Source organism: Oncorhynchus masou, chromosome 12, assembly GCF_036934945.1.
Source record: "Oncorhynchus masou masou isolate Uvic2021 chromosome 12, UVic_Omas_1.1, whole genome shotgun sequence".
NCBI lineage: Eukaryota > Metazoa > Chordata > Actinopteri > Salmoniformes > Salmonidae > Oncorhynchus > Oncorhynchus masou.
The window spans coordinates 19,935,090-19,954,375 of record NC_088223.1 but is presented as its reverse complement, the minus strand read 5'-3'; the positions used below and the strand labels follow the sequence as shown (position 1 = coordinate 19,954,375).

General features: G+C 41.7%; 1 protein-coding gene and 1 pseudogene across 1 annotated transcript; both read left to right on the top strand.

The window, feature by feature from the left end:
* Nucleotides 1–2,862: 2,862 nt before the first annotated feature.
* LOC135549668 (UPF0711 protein C18orf21 homolog) lies at nucleotides 2,863–6,443 on the top strand (annotated as a pseudogene).
* A 548-nt stretch (nucleotides 6,444–6,991) lies between these two features.
* Nucleotides 6,992–18,766, top strand: rp9 (RP9 pre-mRNA splicing factor). Its single transcript, XM_064979850.1, has 6 exons — nucleotides 6,992–7,329; nucleotides 7,657–7,687; nucleotides 7,968–8,097; nucleotides 12,684–12,775; nucleotides 13,720–13,781; nucleotides 17,937–18,766. Exons 1-6 carry the CDS (start codon nucleotides 7,184–7,186, stop codon nucleotides 18,127–18,129), a joined length of 654 nt encoding a protein of 217 aa, XP_064835922.1. The 5' UTR covers nucleotides 6,992–7,183; the 3' UTR covers nucleotides 18,130–18,766.
* Nucleotides 18,767–19,286: the final 520 nt, after the last annotated feature.

Here is a 19,286-nt window from a genome sequence, read left to right as displayed (position 1 = left end):
AGGTATTTTGCTTGACTTTTTGTTTAGGTGTTTGCCCTTCAAATGCTCGGACTGCACATACTAGGCACCTCTCTTGCCTATCCTGAGTCCTGTCAAACTAGCAAATGTATAGGCCCCCTCAGATCTACATACCCTCAGTCTACATGCTACTAGACTGCTCTATGCCTGTATCTCTGCACCCATGCCAGAATCAACAGGTTTGAATGAGCTGATGAATGCACTGCACTCTCCTTAGCTAGTGACTTACGTGTAGGTATTCAACACAGACGATACATGTTACAGGATTAGGGTTAAATTAGACACTGCACATGATCTTGCAAGATTTCATTTGGTCGGTGTCATGGTTCTCGTCACCTTTCGACAAACATGGGTCTTTCCGGAGTGGGCTGGAGTTTTAAAAAAAAATTTTTGTGGTGGAATTATGGTTAGGTAGAGCTAAGTTAGAGGGAGTAAAAAGCCTAGATACTATCTCTCTGCGTCAGTCATACCAGACCATGTGCAAATCATCACTGGGCAAAATAAACTTTTCTTAGGTGTCATGTCACTAGATAGAGTATGGTATCACCTGCCAGCGGATGATGTTAGCCTATCCACCAGAGGTGCCTGGGCAGCCTAGACACACCCACCCCCTTCGCTGCCACCTCTCTAAACTCCTTAAGCAGTGTCAAACTCATTCCACAGAGGGCCAAGTGTCTGTAGGTTTTCACTCCACCCTTGTATTTCATTGAATTAAGGTCACTCATTAGTAACGAACGCCCCTCACCAGGTTTAGGTTTTAATTGAAAGGAAAAAAATAAAACCTGCAGACACTTGGCCCTCTGTGGATTGAATTTGACTCCCCTGCCTTAAGGCAGTATTCTCTGTTGGATTGAGTTCTTCCCTTTCAGTATCTAAAGAACTATCCACACTTGTATACTTCTTGGCATGAAGCAATTTATTAGGCATGCATTCTAAATGGTATGCTAGTATGGACAGGTGTGTGGACTCTCTACTAGCCAATCATGGACATTACTTGATCAAAAAGTGTAAGGGGATACCAAGTTTGGACAACCTGCAGAGTGGGTGTACCAGAGATGTCTCCATATTCAGACCCAGTGTATAAAACAGGAACACCTTCCTAATATTGCATTGCACCCTGTTTTGCCCTCGGAATAGGCTCAATTCATTAGGGCATGAACTCTTCAAGATGTCGAAAGCGTTCCACAGGAATGCCGGCCCATGTTGACTCCAATGCTTCCCACAGATGTGTCATGTTGGTTGATGTCCTTTGGGTGGTGGACCATTCTTAATGGGAAACTTGTGAAACCCAGCAGCGTTGCAGTTCTTGACACACTCAAACCATTGTGCCTGGAACCTACTATCATATCCTGTTCAAAGGCACTTATATTTTGTCTTACCTATTCACTCTCTGAATTGCACACATACACAATCCATGTCTCAAGGCTTAAAGATCATTATTGAGCCTGTCTCCTCCTCCTCTTCATCTAAACCGATTTGAAAATGGATTTAACAAGTGTCATCAATAAGGGATCATAGGCTGACCACTTGAATCCAGGTGAAAGCTGTGTCGTGCAAAGAGCAGGTGTTCCTAATGTTTTGTTCACCCTTAACATTGCTCATGAGCTGATTGCTATTGTTAAATGTTTAGGGAAGCATTGTCTATTTTGAGGGGGGTTTGGGGTAATGTTTCTGATGGAGGCTTTTATTGTGAGCTCTCCTCGCTACAGCTTGAGATGAGTCCAGGCATCTATCAACGTACATTTCTATTGGTGGCCTATTCTAGGACAGACAAAGTTAGTAGTCATTGCTGTTCACATTTTGTCACCATGGCACTGTTAGAATATTTTGTTAGGATCACCTATAAATACAACTTTTACTGTCTACTTTTATACAATGGCTGCATAGCAGATATGAATCAGCCTAAGGAAAAGTATGTCTTGATATAGATCAGTAGGACATTCTGTATGCAGTGGTGGTCATTTTTAGGCCAGGGTTGTATTTTCCTCTCAATATTGGTGGCACACAGTTCTTGTCCCCAGTCCAAATATATTGTCCACATATAAGTTCAGTATTTTTCAACTTAATGTTCTCTGGTTCCTCACCTTGAAAGTAGACTATGGGTTAGGAGAAACTGTCATCCATGGCTCTGTTTTCTTTTAAGACACCACTAACTTTAGCCACCTGAGCTAGCTGCCTGTAGCTAAAGTTAGCTTAAATATGTCATGGCTGTTTAGAGAACCAAAACATAGATTACAGTTTATTCTCTTCAGGGAGAGGAACCATCTAACATGATGTTGTAAAATACTGAACTTCCCATTTAATATGTATGTAAAAATCAGATGAGAAAACAAGTGGATACCTGCTAGGTTCCATTATCAAATACTGTCACTGTCTGTATGGTGCTTTTATTATTTTAAAATGTATTGAACGAATGCTAATAGTCAAAATATTGATTTCTTTGTCTGAAGATCCCAGCCTATGATGTGCAAAATTATATGTGAAAATGGAACACAAGATTGTGCTGATTTTTGGCCATATTACCATTGACTGACTTCCTTTATGGCCTTATTTAACCCTGCAAAAAAATAAGGCGATATCTATACATCACCAACTAATCTAAATAGGGGAAACCTTTTCAGTGTGTCTGAGAGTATCATTCTGTTTTCATAGTTTTTTTTCGTCTTCCAGGGAGCACTTTAATCCAGAGTTTGCTGGAGGATGTGAGTATGGATTAGGGTTGTTGGCATGGGAAGTGGCTCCAGTGACAGTCCGTGACAACACAACCGGGTAAATCAAAAACATTTCAACTCCCAGCCCCCTCCCGCCTCTGCTGTTGAAAGATTGGCTGAACAGCTGTTGGGCTCGGCCTCTGCTGCTCTCTACTTTATAAAGCTGGGAACACCAGGCTCCGTCAAACAGAGATAGCGCGAAGCTCCTGCTTGTTTAATACACTGGCTCAGCGAAACTTTACTTTGAGAACTTCTATCAACTAGTTCAGAGAAACTAGTCCGCCATCTGTTTGACTAGTCTAGACCCTTCGCAGCAGTATGGCTACCTTCGTCTCGGTGAGTTGTTTTGCACAGCATCAGCATTCAGCGCTGTCAACAGCCTGACTCCTCATATACTGACTGCGTTTTTTGTTTCTGTTTCGTATAACACCTATGGATGCAGCTTGCCTCAGGGAGATGATGGATGTGTTGGTATCATAGGTTTGGGATATCATTTGGGATGTGCTTGTCAGTGATGTTGTTTTTGGGGTGTCCTTTTCTCGGTTAACCCAGAACTAAAATCTAAAAAATGTTTACGTAGTCTGTCAACGACAGATTATGGGAGTCCTGACGTCGTAGGGTGGGGTAGATGACTTGATTTCGTCATCGTTCTGTTACTACAAGCATAACACTTTGATCTGCTTGAGTAAGGATTTGCTCACTGTTGACTGATGCCTGTTATTTTCATGTGCTGCGGGGCACGTTATAGGCTGGTAACGTTTCAGTGGACGGTGTGACAGGCCCGTTGTGTGGCTGTTTATAGTACCAAATCATAAAATGACCACATGCACTTTAAACTTTCAGGCTACAAAGGGTTGTTGTCGGGTAGGACAGGCAGGGTTCCAGGAGATGCCAATCATTTTCTTGTATCACATGAACAACATTGTGACATTGACTCCCAGTGGTTTAGTTTCAAGTGTGTATTGCATTTCCAATGTCATATAGTAAATCTATTAGGCTCGATGTCATGGGCTTTGCATGTGCCTCATTGCATTTGATTTACATGCACACAATATTTAATGGAAAAGCGCAACGAGGAAATATTTGAAATGCTGAGTGAGTGACCGTCTTGAGCAGGGGTTGGAACCAAAATATTTTCTAATCGTTTAGTTTTGAACAACTTTTTTATGTATTTTCTTTCCAACCAGCAAAATGAAGTTCTGAACTGGTTCAACCAAAAGAAAGTAATTGTTTAGATCCTGTTTTTGTTTTACCTCTTAAATCATTACTCTGTTCCCTATGTAGTTCATTACGTTTGACCAGGGATCATAGGGTCTTTGTCCTTGTAAGGATCGATTTTGAAAAACATCTCCACAGGAGAATCATGTTCCTTATGTGAAATGAAATGGAAACGAGTTTGTCACCTGTAAAGACAGACCCATTACTCATATTTATAATCTCATCCCGTCCGCCTCTCCCCATCAGATGGCTACCTGCCACACCTATAACAACACGCCCAGGCACAACGGTGTCAACAGGGACTTCATGGCCGCTCTCTCCAAGAGCCACGGGAGCACGGGCAAACGCAACAGTCCCCAGTCGACCAACAGAAACAATGCCATAGGCATACCAACGTCTGCCCCCAATGACAAGACACCCTGCTGTACACCAAGGTAAACAAAGAATAGCAGGCCTCTGGTACCTACATTGTCACGTATTTTATTTATATAGTCTACATCTCGCATAGGTGAAAATCAGCATTTAAGGGACTTCTTGAAAAGTGAGGGCAATGGATGATATCACTAAACTGATGGACACTGTGGTCCTACACTTTTCAATAGGTCACCTTTAATTTGTGTCAGTGTGTAGATTCTGACATTATTATTTCCAGGTCGATATCCTCTGAGACCTGCAGTTCCTCCTTGGCCTCCAAGCCCGCCAGTGTGAAGAAGTCTGCCTTCTCCCGCCTCAAGAGGTTCCTCATGCTGGAAGACAACCAGAAGACCAAGGGGAGGACTCAAAGACTTTACTATCCTCCCTCTGAATGACTGACAAACACTTGGCTCCACTGCTATGACCCAACAGTCAGCCTTTTCACCACCATGATATGACACTGATGCACCAGGCTCTTTGGCCTGCTTGCAATTCAGAATGGTCCTCCTGGAATTCAGAACGGGGGATGGGTCAGCAGTCAGTCAATAAGTAATACAGGGCCTCCTGTTGCACTAACTTTTTAAAAATATATATTTTTTTAAATTGCCCCTCCCAACTACCCCTGAGGTCCCCCTTCCGTAGAGCTCTTCAAACATAATGGCCCCACACCACGGCATCGTCCAGGAATTCCATTGTCCCTATGGATGGCGGGAACTGCATCGGAAGCAAAGCTCCCCCTTTTCTTCCATGTTATTTATGAGGCAAGCAGAATAACTTAATTCGAGTTATGGGATGTTTTGATTGACAGGGTGATTTTTATTTGTTACAATCACATTTATATGATAAATTACTTACACATTTATATTCACGCTTTAGTTTCATGCTTCTTGAACTATGTTTTTATTTTTTACTTGGTTGTCATTTATTTTCATAGACTTTCCCACTCTTCTCTTGAGGTTATTGTCCAAGTAGAGATGATCTGTAGCTGTTTACAGGTTTGTTTGTGTGGCTCTACTATTTCATGATCACTGCCAAATGTTTTACTTTTATGTAAAGGTCAAATTTTTGTATACTGGTGGTTTTGAGATCATATTTGGATGAATGGGACGCATCAACTTAACATTGAAATTGTTTATATGCCTGAACCTTAATGACAATGCAAACGTGACTTTGTTTCAGTAGTTTCATGTTTGTTGAAGATTGGTTTTGCTGTTTGAAGGCTTCACCTTTTACCTGTTTTGAAGTTGTTTTTTTATGTTTAGATTTACAATGTCAATTAGACACTTTTATTGCATTTAGTGACATGTTTAATCAATCCAATGTGTGAGTCTGTAGCATTTCACAGAATACTGAAATACCTCACATGTTATATTCCTTTTACACCTTGCTTCTGTGAAATGAAAATGTTTTCAGGTATTCTTATTACTGTGTTACATGATAGAACTTCAAGAAGATATGTCTACCCAATTGTCATACTTGAGTAAAAGTAAGGATACTTTAATAGAAAATTCCTCAAGTGAAAGTCACCCAGTAAAATATTACTTGAGTAAAAATCTAAAAGTATTTGGTTTTAAATGTACTTTTATCAAAATTTATAAGTAACTTTTAATTCCTTTAAGTAAACCAGATGGTGCCATTGTTATTCATGGCTCACCAGGGGCACACTTCAACACTCAGACATCATTTACAAATTGTGTTTGAGTCAGAGGCAGTACGGATGACCAGGGGGTTCTCTTGATGACTGTGTGAATTGTATATTTTCCTGTCCTGTTAAGCATTAAGACTGTAACGAGTACTTTTGGGGGCTGGGGGGGAGTAAAAAGTACATTGTTCTTTTAGGAATGTAGTGATGTAAAGTACAGATACTGTAAAAATACTTTGAATTACTACTGAAGTACTTTACTACACTGGCATTCACAATGTATGTTTTCAGCTTACACATGAAGTGCTACAGAACATTAAGTGTTAAACACCTCAGGAATGGGGCTGTATAAATGTAACCATGCAAATTCAGAGCTATTGCTGCAAGGACTGACGATCCATGAGATCAAGATTATATTTTAACCATGTTTTGAAACTATACTGTTTGTTTATTACCTTGTTTACAAAGCAAGCAGTTTAACAACTCATGAGGCATTTTTAAGTTCAAATGATCAATGGCTCATTAATTTAACATCCCAAAATGGTTTTAGAGTATGAATCCCATATTGTCCCTTTTAATTTAACCAGGCAAGTCAGTTAACAAATTCTTATTTTACAATGATGGTGTACCTCATCCAGACCCCCCGCTTAACCCAGATGACGCTGGGCCAATTGTGCGCCGCCTTATGAGACTCCCAATCACGGCCGGGAATGATACCGGGCCGGGCTCGTACCAGGATCTGTAGTGATGCCTCTTGCACTGAGATGCAGTGCCTTGGGAGCCCTTTGGTTCCACACAGAATAAGAACATTATTGTGTATAATATAGAGTGGGCTCCTTTGCTGATAAGGATAACTGCCACTAAACTCCAAAGAAGAATGGCATGAATAAATGCTCTTTATAAACCACCACAGACCTCACCTTACCCAACCATAGACCTTGCTGTTGATCAAGCGTCCTCGACGAAATTTGACCTGCAGGCGGCGCTGCGTTTACAGATGGCATGCGCAAACAGAAACAGGAAGTAGCTGTGCAGAGTTCGAGAAAAATGTCCCGACGTTGTCCCGAATGTATTTTCTCTAAAAAGTGATTCACTTGAACGACTTTGTGATTAGAAATCGTATCAAACTCAAATTAAACGGTTATTTCATAAACATAGCTAGTTACCCAATGACATTGCGATGTCTAGTAGAAAGAGATCGAGAGACTCGGAGGACAGAGGGGACCGCAAAAGGCACAAGGAATCAAAACACGATGTAGAAAAACTCAAGAAACAAGCGAGAAAACTCAACCAAGAAGTGCAAAAGCTGAAGCATTTGGAGACCTTGTGAGTAAAGGACACCCTTTTCGGTGGTATCGAAATTGTGTATTAGTAAAACGTAACTGTAGTTGATCTGCCTTGGGATTTAGCCTTAATGCTAACAACTCATTCCATTATTTCAGTTCTGATACTGTGCCTTGGCTGGTAGAAGTTGCACACGGGGTACCTTTACCTTAACCAGCATCTGGACAAGCGAGACGATGCGTGTGACATGATTCATATCATCGTCTCCTTTGCTCAGATACTGGTTCAAGGGGTACCTAGCTACCTACGCACAAATTGGATCATCGTATTTATTCTCACAAGCATTGTTTTCTTTTCCCCTCTATGCAGTTATGAAAAACCTCCTCCTGGACTCATAAAGGTCTAGTAGATGCACATGTTTGTCTGCTTGCGTTATTACCAGTTAATGAATCACAGAAATATTATGGAATAACTCATTTATCAGTAGAAGGACATGTATTTAACCTGGTCCAAGATCCGTTTGTGTTCTTGCCAGCTCTGACTGTTGTTGTCAAGCCAAAGCATGACGATGAGTTGGCATGAGAGCACAAGCAGACTGACACTCAGGCTGAAATACATTATTATGGAAACTGCAATATGTGGCATCTTGCATCACCTTGAAACACAGTGACTTTTTGTAGGCGGAGGAGTACAAACCAGAGGACTGTATTCCTGCTGATCCAGGAAATGAGGATGCTAGGGACTTCCTGGCTCATGCCCCCACCAAAGGGCTGTGGATGCCTCTGGGGAAGGAGGTGAAGGTCATGCAGTGTGAGTTTAAACACAGAGGGTTATTATGAGTGTCCTGCATCCACAATGCAGGTACATTATCCATCTCAGATTATACGTTTATAAAACCTGTACCTGTAGGCTGCCACTCAAAATAAAACAGTAAGAAATACAAAAATAAATAATAATTATTTAAGTTTAAACAGGAAAAAACTAAAATAAGTGGGCCTCCACCAACCCAACATTTCTCCATCCAACAGTTCCACTCCCGGAAATCATGTTTCCCCACCCCCTCAAGCAACTAGGGTTGTTCGTCAGTCACCCCCTGCTCCCCTACCCGGCTATATACATACAGTACCAGTCAAAATTTTGGACACCTACTCATTCAAGGGTTTTTCTTTATTGTTACTATTTTCTACATTATATAATATTTAAGACATCAAAACTATGAAACACATGGAATCATGTTGTAACCAAAAAAGTGTTAAACAAATCCAAATATTTTTTATATTTGAGGTTCTTCAAATTATCCACCCTTTGCCTTGACAGCTCTGCACACTTTTGGCATTCTCTCAACCAGCTTCATGAGGTAGTCACCTGGAATGCATTTCAATTAACAGGTGCGCCTTGTTAAAAGTTAATTTGTGGAATTTATTTCCTCAATGCGTTTAAGCATTAGTTGTGTTGTGACAAGGTAGGGGTGGTATACAAAAGATTGCCCTATTTGGTAAAAGACCATGTCCATATTACGGCAAGAACAGCTCAAATAACCAAAGAGAAATGACTGTCCATTACTTTAAGACATTAAGGTCAGGCAATCTGGAACATTTTGAGAACTTTGAAAGTTTCTTCAAGTGCAATTGCAAAAACCATGAAGTGCTGTGATGACACTGGCCCTCATGAGGACCACCACAGGAAAGGAAGACCTAGAGTCACCTCTGCTACAGAGGATAAGTTCATTAGAGTTACCAGGCCCAGAAATTGAAGCCCGAATAAATCCTTCAGAGTTCAAGTAACAGACACATTTCAACGTTCAGAGGAGACTGTGTGAATCATGCCTTCGTGGTCAAATTGCTGCAAAGAAACCACTACTAAAGGACACCAATAAGTAGAAGAGACTTGCTTGGGCCAAGAAACATGAGCAATGGACATTACACCAGTGGAAATCTGTCCTTTGGTCAGATGAGTCCAAATTGGAGATTTTTGGTTCCAACCACCGTGTTTTTGTGAGACGCAGAGTAGATGAACGGATGATCTCTGCATGTGTGGTTCCCACCGTGAAGCATGGAGGAGGTATGGGGGTGCTTTGCTGGTGACACTGGGATTTATTTAGAATTCAAGGCACACTTAACCAGAATGGCTACCACAGCATTCTGCAGCGATACGCCATTCCATCTGGTTTGCGCTTAGTGGAACTATAATCTGTTTTTCAACAGGGCAAAACACACCTCCAGGCTGTGTAAGGGCTATTTGACCAAGGAGAGTGATGGAATGCTGCATCAGATGACCTGGCCTCCACAGTCACCTGACCTCAACCCAATTGCGATGATTTGGGATGAGTTGGGCCGCAGAGTGAAGGAACATCAAATCAAATGTATTCATATAGCCCTTCGTACATCAGCTGATATCTCAAAGTGCTGTATAGAAACCCAGCCTAAAACCCCAAACAGCAAGACATGCAGGTGTAGAAGCACGGTGGCTAGGAAAAACTCCCTAGAAAAGCCAAAACCTAGGAAGAAACCTAGAGAGGAACCAGGCTATGTGGGGTGGCCAGTCCTCTTCTGGCTGTGCCGGGTGGAGATTATAACAGAACGTGGCCAAGATGTTCAAATGTTCATAAATGACCAGCATGGTCAAATAATAATAATCACAGGCAGAACAGTTGAAACTGGAGCAGCAGCACGGCCAGGTGGACTGGGGACAGCAAGGAGTCATCATGTCAGGTAGTTCTGAGGCATGGTCCTAGGGCTCAGGTCCTCCGAGAGAGAGAAAGAGAGAGCATACTTAAATTCCCACAGGACACCAGATAGGACAGGAGAAGTACTCCAGATATAACAAACTGACCCTAGCCCCCCGACACAAACTACTGCAGCATAAATACTGGAGGCTGAGACAGGAGGGGTCAGGAGACACGGCACCCCCGGACAGGGCCAAACAGGAAGGATATAACCCCACCCACTTTGCCAAAGCACAGCCCCCACACAACTAGAGGGATATCTTCAACCACCAACTTACCATCCTGAGTCAAGGCTGAGTATAGCCCACAAAGATCTCCGCCACGGCACAACACAAGGGGGGGCGCCAACCCAGACAGGAAGATCACATCAGTGACTCAACCCACTCAAGTGACGCACACCTCCTAGGGACGGTATGAAAGAGCCCTAGTAAGCCAGTGACTCAGCCCCTGTAATAGGGTTAGAGGCAGAGAATCCCAGTGGAAAGAGGGGAATCGGCCAGGCAGAGACAGCAAGGGTGGTTCGTTGCTCCAGAACCTTTTCCCCTCACCTTCACACTCCTGGGCCAGACTACACTTAATCATATGACCCACTGAAGAGATGAGTCTTCAGTAAAGACTTAAAGGTTGAGACTGAGTTTGCGTCTCTCACATGGGTAGACAGACCATTCCATAAAAAATGAAGCTCTATAGGAGAAAGCCCTGGCTCCAGCTGTTTGCTTAGATATTCTAGGGACAATTAGGAGGCCTGCGTCTTATGACCGTAGCGTATGTGTAGGTATGTACGGCAGGACCAAATCAGATAGATAGGTAGGAGCAAGCCCATGTAATGCTTTGTAGGTTAGCAGTAAAACCTTGAAATCAGCCCTTGCCTTGACAGGAAGCCAGTGTAGGGAGGCTAGCACTGGAGTAATATGATAATTTTTTGGGGGTTCTAGTCAACAAAGCAGCCAACAAGTGCTCAGTATATGTGGGAACTCCTTCAAAACTGTTGGAAAGGCAGGTTAAACTGGTTGAGAGAATGTCAAGAGTGTGCAAAGCTCCCATCAACGCAAAGGGTGGCTACTTTGAAGGATCTAAAATATAAAGTATATTTTGATTTGTTGAACACTTGGTTACACCATGATTCCCATGTGTGTTGTTTCATAGTTTTGATGTCTTCACTATTGTTCTACATGTAGAAAATAGTCAAAATAAAGAAAAAGCCTTGAATAAGTAGGTGTGTCCAAAGTTTTGACTTGTACTGTATATATTATGTATGTGTTGGGCTTTAAACAAGATTACTCTCTACAGAGTCAAGTATATTTGTCCAGGCCTCAATTGTTCCTTGACTAGCACCATTAATTCTCTCTGTCGATACATCTAATGGTATAACTTCTAATAGTAACTGCTAGTAGTAGATGCTAAGCATTAAATGTTTTGATTCATGCACTTCTAAATATATTTTGTAATTTTGCCCCAGAAACATTTAACTGCAATGCAGCCCCACGTCATATGGAGGAATGTGCCTACCTTATTTAGGGGACACAGTGAACAGTTGGGAGTTTTGGCAATTCTCACCGTAAAACATTTCCTTGGTATTAAATACAGTCTGTTAACTTAAAATGTATAAGTTGATGGTTCAGATTACGAGATGCCAAGGTCATATTTGTCCATTTTCTGTTCCAGTTAAAGGGTTGTTCAGATTCAATTTGATCTGTGAACCATACTTTTGAATGGCTAGCTCAGAATATGAGCTTTCCTAAAGTTGTTTATATATTATAGAGAGAAGTCCTTTCAGGAGCCTAGATAATTTATTTAGAAATCCCATTATTGGATGATTTGGTAGTTGGGTTTCCTAAGGGACTCCATAGGCCAGCATAGGTGATCTAAGTTGTAAATATATAAAAAAAGATTTGCCTGATAATGTGTATGTATCTTTCAAATGTTGTAATTTTCTCAAACCATTGCTGCCACCCCATATATAAGGGGTGGCAGGTAGCCTAGTGATTAGAGCATTGGGCCAATAACCCGAAAGGTTGCTGAATCGTATCCCAGAGCTGACAAGATAAATATCTGTCGTTCTGCCCCTGAACAAGGCAGTTAACCCACTGTTCCCTGGTAGGCTGTCATTATAAATAAGAATTTGTTCTTAACTGACTTGCCTAGTAAAATAAAAAAAATTCAAAGGCGGCCTCCAGATCGCAAGGCCGTGCCATTTTGATTCCCAGTTCTATTGTTTTTCAATTTTCGAGTCAGTGTAGCGGAGATTAACTTTTGTTCTGCTTGTCCCTCAAAGAACAAAGGCTTTCATTATTTCCCACCAATAATTCCTCCATCCCTCCCTCTGTCCCTTCCTCCCACTCGTTTTCATGATATGCGAGGGGACAGAAGGCATACAGGGTTAGTCTACAAAGTTCTCATTTGTTCTCCTGTGGTATTCCAAAGCCTAATATGTTCCAGATAATACATTGGCAAAATGTTTGAATGTGATTTTTAATTGCGTGTCTTTTCCGAGGTTAGAACAGAGAAACATTTAGTCAGATGTCGGCTCAGTCATAAACAGGTGTAGCCTACAAGCCATATAAGATACATATGAATCTCTTTCAACACAAGCTTGTTTGGGGGATTTCTGAGGGGCCAGGAGACGTGTTTGTGGTACAACCATTACTATATTCTCCCTCGCCCCGTGCAGGTTGGAGATGCAAGCGCTATGGACACAGGACAGGGGACCGAGAGTGTCCCTTCTTCATCAAAGGAAACCAGAAACTGGAGCAGTTCAGAGTGGTGAGTCTCATCTGTCCATCCATTCATCCATCTTTCAACTAATCATCAAGCCTTTTGGCTACTTAAATAAAATGTGTTACTGCTGGGTTTGAACAAACATGAGTCCCCAGGATTGGTATTGGCAGACACCCTTGGTTAGATCTGCTCCTGGTCCCAACCGTAACCCCTTGGGGATGCCTGCTCCTGGTCCCAACCTTACAGTTGAGACCAGGAGCAGGCATCCCCAAGGGGTTACGGTTGAGACCAGGAGCAGACGTCCCCAAGGGGTTACGGTTGAGACCAGGAGCAGACGTCCCCAAGGGGTTACGGTTGAGACCAGGAGCAGACGTCCCCAAGGGGTTACGGTTGAGACCAGGAGTAGACGTCCCCAAGGTTGGGGACGCCTGCTCCTGGTCCCAACCTTAACCTCTTGGGACGTCTGGTCCCAACCATAACCCTTTGGGGATGTCTGCATGCTTGCCTACTTGGGACCATGAGCATGCTTGATTGATGCAGCTGGATACAGTATATGTGCATCCCAAATGGCACCCTATTCCCTATATACTGCATTACTTTTGACCAGGAACTATATTGACTTTGGTCAGAAGTAGTGCACTATATAGGCAATAGGTGCCATTTGGGATGCATTAGGTATCTGTGCTGCTGCTGAATGCTTCTGGATCTGGACTCCTCAGCAGATTCACAGGGCAGTTGTTCTGTAGGCCTGTATGCAACAATGCCACTGCAATGATTATCATAAGTGCAAGTGTATCATATCTTGTAATAGAACCATATTTTAAAATGCTATTCCGGCAGAGGAGAGTTGAAAGGGTGGAAATAATGTTGCCTAAAAACAATACCTGAATGGAGTTTTACCTCGCAGTGCTTGTTATCATTGGAGCTTTGCTATGCATGTTATCTTTGAAATGTTGTAAATATGTAGCTAAACCGTCTGTTTCTTGCAGGCACACGAAGACCCAATGTACGACCTGATCCGAGAAAACAAACGCAATGAAAAAGAAACAAGGTAATTTCTGGCTGTATTATGAAAAATATAAACCTCTTATTATCAACAAAAAATATTTTCAGAAGAATGTATGAAAATATTATCCCCTTCTCTACTGTTTGGAGTTGGTCATCGTTAAGGTAGTCTGGTGTATTGGACGGACGAGACTCACCACTCTGAACTAGAGGTCAACCGATTATGATTTTTCAACGCCGATACAGATTATTGGAGGATCAAAAAAGCCAATACCGATTAATCGGCTGACAATTACAACAATACTGAATGAACAATGAACACTATCATTTTAACTTAATATAATAAATAAATAAAATATATTTAGGCATAAATAAATAATTAAACATTTTCAATTTGGTTTAAATAATGCAAAAACAGTGTTGGAGAAGAAAGTAAAAGTGCAATATGTGCCAAGTAAAAAAAGCTAATGTTTAAGTTCCTTGCTCAGAACTTGAAAACATATTAAAGCTGGTGGTTCAATATTCCCAGTTCTTCAATATTCCCATTTAAGAAGTTTTAGGTTGTAGTTATTATAGGAATTATGACGCGTCGACAATTTCTCTCTCTACCAGTTGTATTTCATATACCTTTGACTATTGGATGTTATTTTTGGCACTATAGTATTGTTAGCCTAATCTCGGGAGTTGATAGGCTTGAAGTCCTAAACAGCGCTATGCCTCAAGCATTGCTAAGAATTGTTGGCATACGCAGTAAAGTGCTGTTTGAATGAATGCTTACGAGCCTGCTGCAGCCTACCACCGCTCAGTCAGACTGCTCTATCAAATATCAAATCATAGACTTAATTATAATATAATAAACACAGAAATATGAGCCTTTGGTCATTAATATGGAAACTATAATTTAGAAAACAAAAAGTTTATTCTTTCAGTGAAATTTAGTCTAAATATTCCTGTTACATTGCACAGCCTTCAATGTTATGTCATAATTATGTAAAATTCTGGCAAATTAATTCACAGTTCGCAACGAGTCAGGCGGTTCAAACTGTTACATATACCTGGACTCTGCTTGCACTGAACGCAAGAGAAATGACACAATTTCCCTAGTTAATATCGCCTGCTAACATGAATTTCTTTTAACTAAGTATGCAGGTTTAAAAAAATATATACTTCTGTGTATTGATTTTAAGAAAGGCATTGATGTTTATGGTTAGGTACAGTTGTGCAACGATAGTGCTTTTTTCGCAAATGCGCTTTTGTTAAATCATCACCCGTTTGGCGCAGTTGAAGTACATGTAGGCTGTGATTCAATGATAAATTAACAGGCACCGCATTGATTACATGCAACGCAGGACAAGCTAGTTAACCCAGTAATATCAAATCAACCATGTGTAGTTAACAAGTGATTATGTGAAGATGCAAGCGCTATGGACACAGGACAGGGGACCGAGAGTGTCCCTTCTTCATCAAAGGAATCCAGATTGTTTTGATTGTTTTTTACAAGATAAGTACAATGCTAGCTAGCAACTTACCTTGGCTCCTTGCAACCACAAGGTCCTTTTGACGCTGCACTCGCGTAACAGGTGGTCAGCCTGCCACGCCGTCTCCTTGTAGATTTCAATGAAATGGGCCATAATTGGCGTCCAAAAAGGCTGATTATGGATTGTTATGAAAAGTTGAAATGGGCCATGCCAGTGGACCTCTACTCTGAACTGCTTCCGTTTCGGGTTTCCTTTCATGATGAAGAAGAGACACTCTCGGTCCCCTGTCCTGTGTCTATAGCACTTGCATCTCCAACCTGCATGATGGAGAATATATAGTCATGTTTGTTGAGTCAGACAAGCTATTTTGGAGCACAGTCACAGGGGACTTAACCTCTTGAAACTCCCCATCCCGGATCCGGGATTGTGACTAAGCCTCAGGCTCATTAGCATAACGCAACGTTAACGATTTCTGAAAATCGCAAATAAAATTAAAATAATGCGTTTGCTCTCAAGCTTAGCCTTTTCTTAACAACACTGTCATCTCAGATTTTCAAAATATGCTTTTGAACCATAGAAATTGACTAATTTGTGTAAGAGTATGCAAAGCTAGCATAGCATTTTGTGTAGCATGTAGCACGCAACATTTTCACAAAAGCCAGATAACCAAATAAATAAAATCATTTACCTTTGAAGAGCTTCTGATGTTTTCAATGAGGAGACTCCCAGCCACATACCAAATGCGCAGTGTTTCCTGAAAGCGTCTGTGTGTAGGAGAAATCGTTCCGTTTTCTACATTGCGCCTGGCTACCGAAACGAACCGAAAATGCAGTCACCTACAACGTGAAACTTTTTCCGGATTAACTACATAATATCGACCGAAACATGGCAAACGTTGTTTGGAATCAATCCTCAAGGTGTTTTTTCACATATCTCTTCATTGACATGCAGTTCATGGAAGCTTGCTTCTCTCTCTGTGCCCCATGGAAAAATACTGGCAGGTGACTTTTGCGCACCAATTTCGGCGCAGGACACCGGGCGGACACGTGGTAAATGTGGTCTCTTATGGTCAATCTTCCAACGATCTGCCTACAAATACGTCACAATGCTGCAGACACCTTGGGGAAACGACAGAAAGGGCAGACTCATTCCTCTTGCGTTCACAGCCATATAAGGAGATCATGAAAGACAGAGCCTCAAAAATCCTTGTCATTTCCTGGATGCCAAGTCATCTTGGTTTTGCCTGAAGCTCACGTTAAAGGGCACGCACAGAGAAGATATTTGTATTTCTGGACACGTCAGAGTGTTTTCTTTCGAACAGTAGCAATTATATGCATAGTCGAGCATCTTTTTGTGACAAAATATCTTGTTTAAAACGGGAACGTTTTTCTTCCAAAAATGAAATAGCGCCACCATAAGTGTAAGAGGTTAACGATTCTCTTTGTTTTTGTCTCAACAATGCCGATGCTTAGCTACAGCCAAGTAAACAAACTCAAATCTTCAGTCTCTGATGACGATACTCTGCTTTTATAGACTAGGCTACTTTCCAGTTATAGTGTTAAGATGACATAAGTTTGTAATTAGTGTGAACTAACCCTTTCATTTTCCGACTGTCTCAGTCAGAATTGTCTATTATTAACTGAGTGCCTTTTAGCACAGGGAAATAACAACAACGAAGTAATAAAAAGAAAAGGCTCAGCGTCATCAAAAGACACACTAAAGTCAATGGCTAAATCAATCACATCCTGAAAGCTGACCGGTGATTAAAAGTACTTTAAAAACTACTATGAACAACATTGAATGTGAACTTGGGTGTATATAGAGAAGTTTTAAAGTACCATCTGAAATTGGGTGCAATACGAGAGATTCATGTGAGTATGATTGGAGAGAGTGTGCGATGGACATGTTCTACAATCTATAGGATCATATAAGCTATGATGATATGAGAGACAGAGTGAAATGTAACCATGGTAGACTTGGCTAGAGGACCTACGAGCCAACCCAGATCTCTCTGAGTGCTTGCCTTGAACAGTCCTTATGATTACGTCTCTGTTCTCTGGGTGGAAGTTGTCAACGTTGAAGATAACGCTCCTCTGATGAATTCTTAATGAAGTTTGAGGATCACTTGGGAACCGCCACGTTTGAGTTGTTTTCAGTCTCTTGCAACTTGCACAAGCTCTCTGGTTCCTCTCTGAGCATACCGAATCAATGGAAATGTAAGGTTTTGGGCTAATCAAAGGAAGTGGATGCCTCGGTCTGTGAACTGTTTGATCATTCGTGTTAAATCCATATTTTATTGAGAAATGTTGTTTCTCAGGCAGTGTTTCAGCATCTTGAAATTTGATCTGGTCTTGTGTGAGCTGCAGAGCTACTTTGCTGGCTGCCTGAAATGGTCTCTCTCTCTCTCTCTCCCCCCACTTTAGCACTAGCTGCAAACATCTGTAGCACATCATAACCCCCATACTCAGTACCTTCCAGCTGTCAGCTGACCATCACTGTTAGAAGACTTGTTTCATAACCTGGGACACTTCTGAGTGAAATCTGAAATGGCCAATGATTATAGAGGAAAACCCTCTGGGATATTCCAAGAAGTGTGCGAAGACACTGTGTTTCAGTTCATCATACCATGCCTCTTCTTGAATGGTTCTAACCCATCTCCCTGTCTCTCTTTTTCTCTCTCTCTCCATCTCTCCTCTCTCTCTCCATTTCTCCTTTCTCTCCAGGATCCAGCAGCTGCAGCAACTCCTGCAGGACACCACCTCCTCTGACTCGGACAGCTCCTCCTCTTCCTCCTCCACCAGCGACCGCAAGAAGAGGAAACACAAGAAGAAGGACAAGAAGAAGGACAAGAAGAAGAGGAAGAAGAGGAGGAAGCACAAGTCCTCCAAAACCAGTGACTGTTCTGAGTCCAATTGAGCCATAGGAACCTACCTGGATTGTTCTAGCAGGGAGATGGCTACACTGCAGTGTCTATCAGTCAGTGAGCAGCTATGGTGGTTCTTACCCATTGGCTCAGGGTCGCCTCAATGGCACACTACGAAGTGCACACTAGAGGACCCTTTTTGGTTCAGTATTCTTCCCTCCATCTGAGCCTTTAAATAATGCATGACTTGTCCCATCCCTCATATGGTTGATGCCTCTATTCCATTAGATCATACAGAATAAGATTCTATGGATCCGCAATGCTGATTGTGAATGTAGGGCCCCTCAGGCGAGGATCTCAGAAAGCCCTTATAGCATGGGTAATGACATGACTGGCCCGGGGGGGGGGGCTGAGCCAGCCAGACTAGTTGAAATCAGTTTGTAGCTGTTTTGAAGGATGTTGGCTTGATGAATCAGATCCGAATGAAAACGTGACAAAACAGAGCATGTTGTTAGAGATGGTTTTGCTTCGTATTTAGCTTGATTGTAGGCCTGTTGTTTTGACAAATAGAGTGGGGAAAATTGCAACACATATTTTTCCAAATTTATTTTCTTCCAAATGACACTGATGGATGTTTGAATGCTTATTACTGTACATAAATATTTGGAATAAATTGAGGTTGGAATTTAACTATTTTATTTAAATCCAGCTTGAGAAAGGTAGAGAGAATGTACTGTATTTCAGTGTGTTCTGCGTGGCCAAGGATAAAGCCTCTATTACTCATCAAATTAATCTTGAAGGCACGTAAAAAATACTTTCAATTTGTCATTATTCACATTGTCTTACAATTTTTTTCAACTGCATGCATTTTGTTTGGCCATTGACTGATAATGACAAGGACAAGACCAGCTAACACGGACATCGTCCGTGCGCAACGGTTGACCGTTCTATTACCTCTGACCACAGAACATTGGCTGTCATTTCCTGTTTATATCCCGACGATTCTACATGTTGAATCTCCACCGTCCGTCAACACCCGGCGGGAGTGTATTCATCATGGAAACCATTTACCTTGAAGAATCATAAACGGAACCAAACGGGGAGGGACCTAACTGAATTTGTCCAATAGAAACTCCCGTTTATTTTTTCCATATGAGGAAATGGTTTCTGTTGCAAATTGTTTTTACAACAGAATCGGCGTAATGATGCA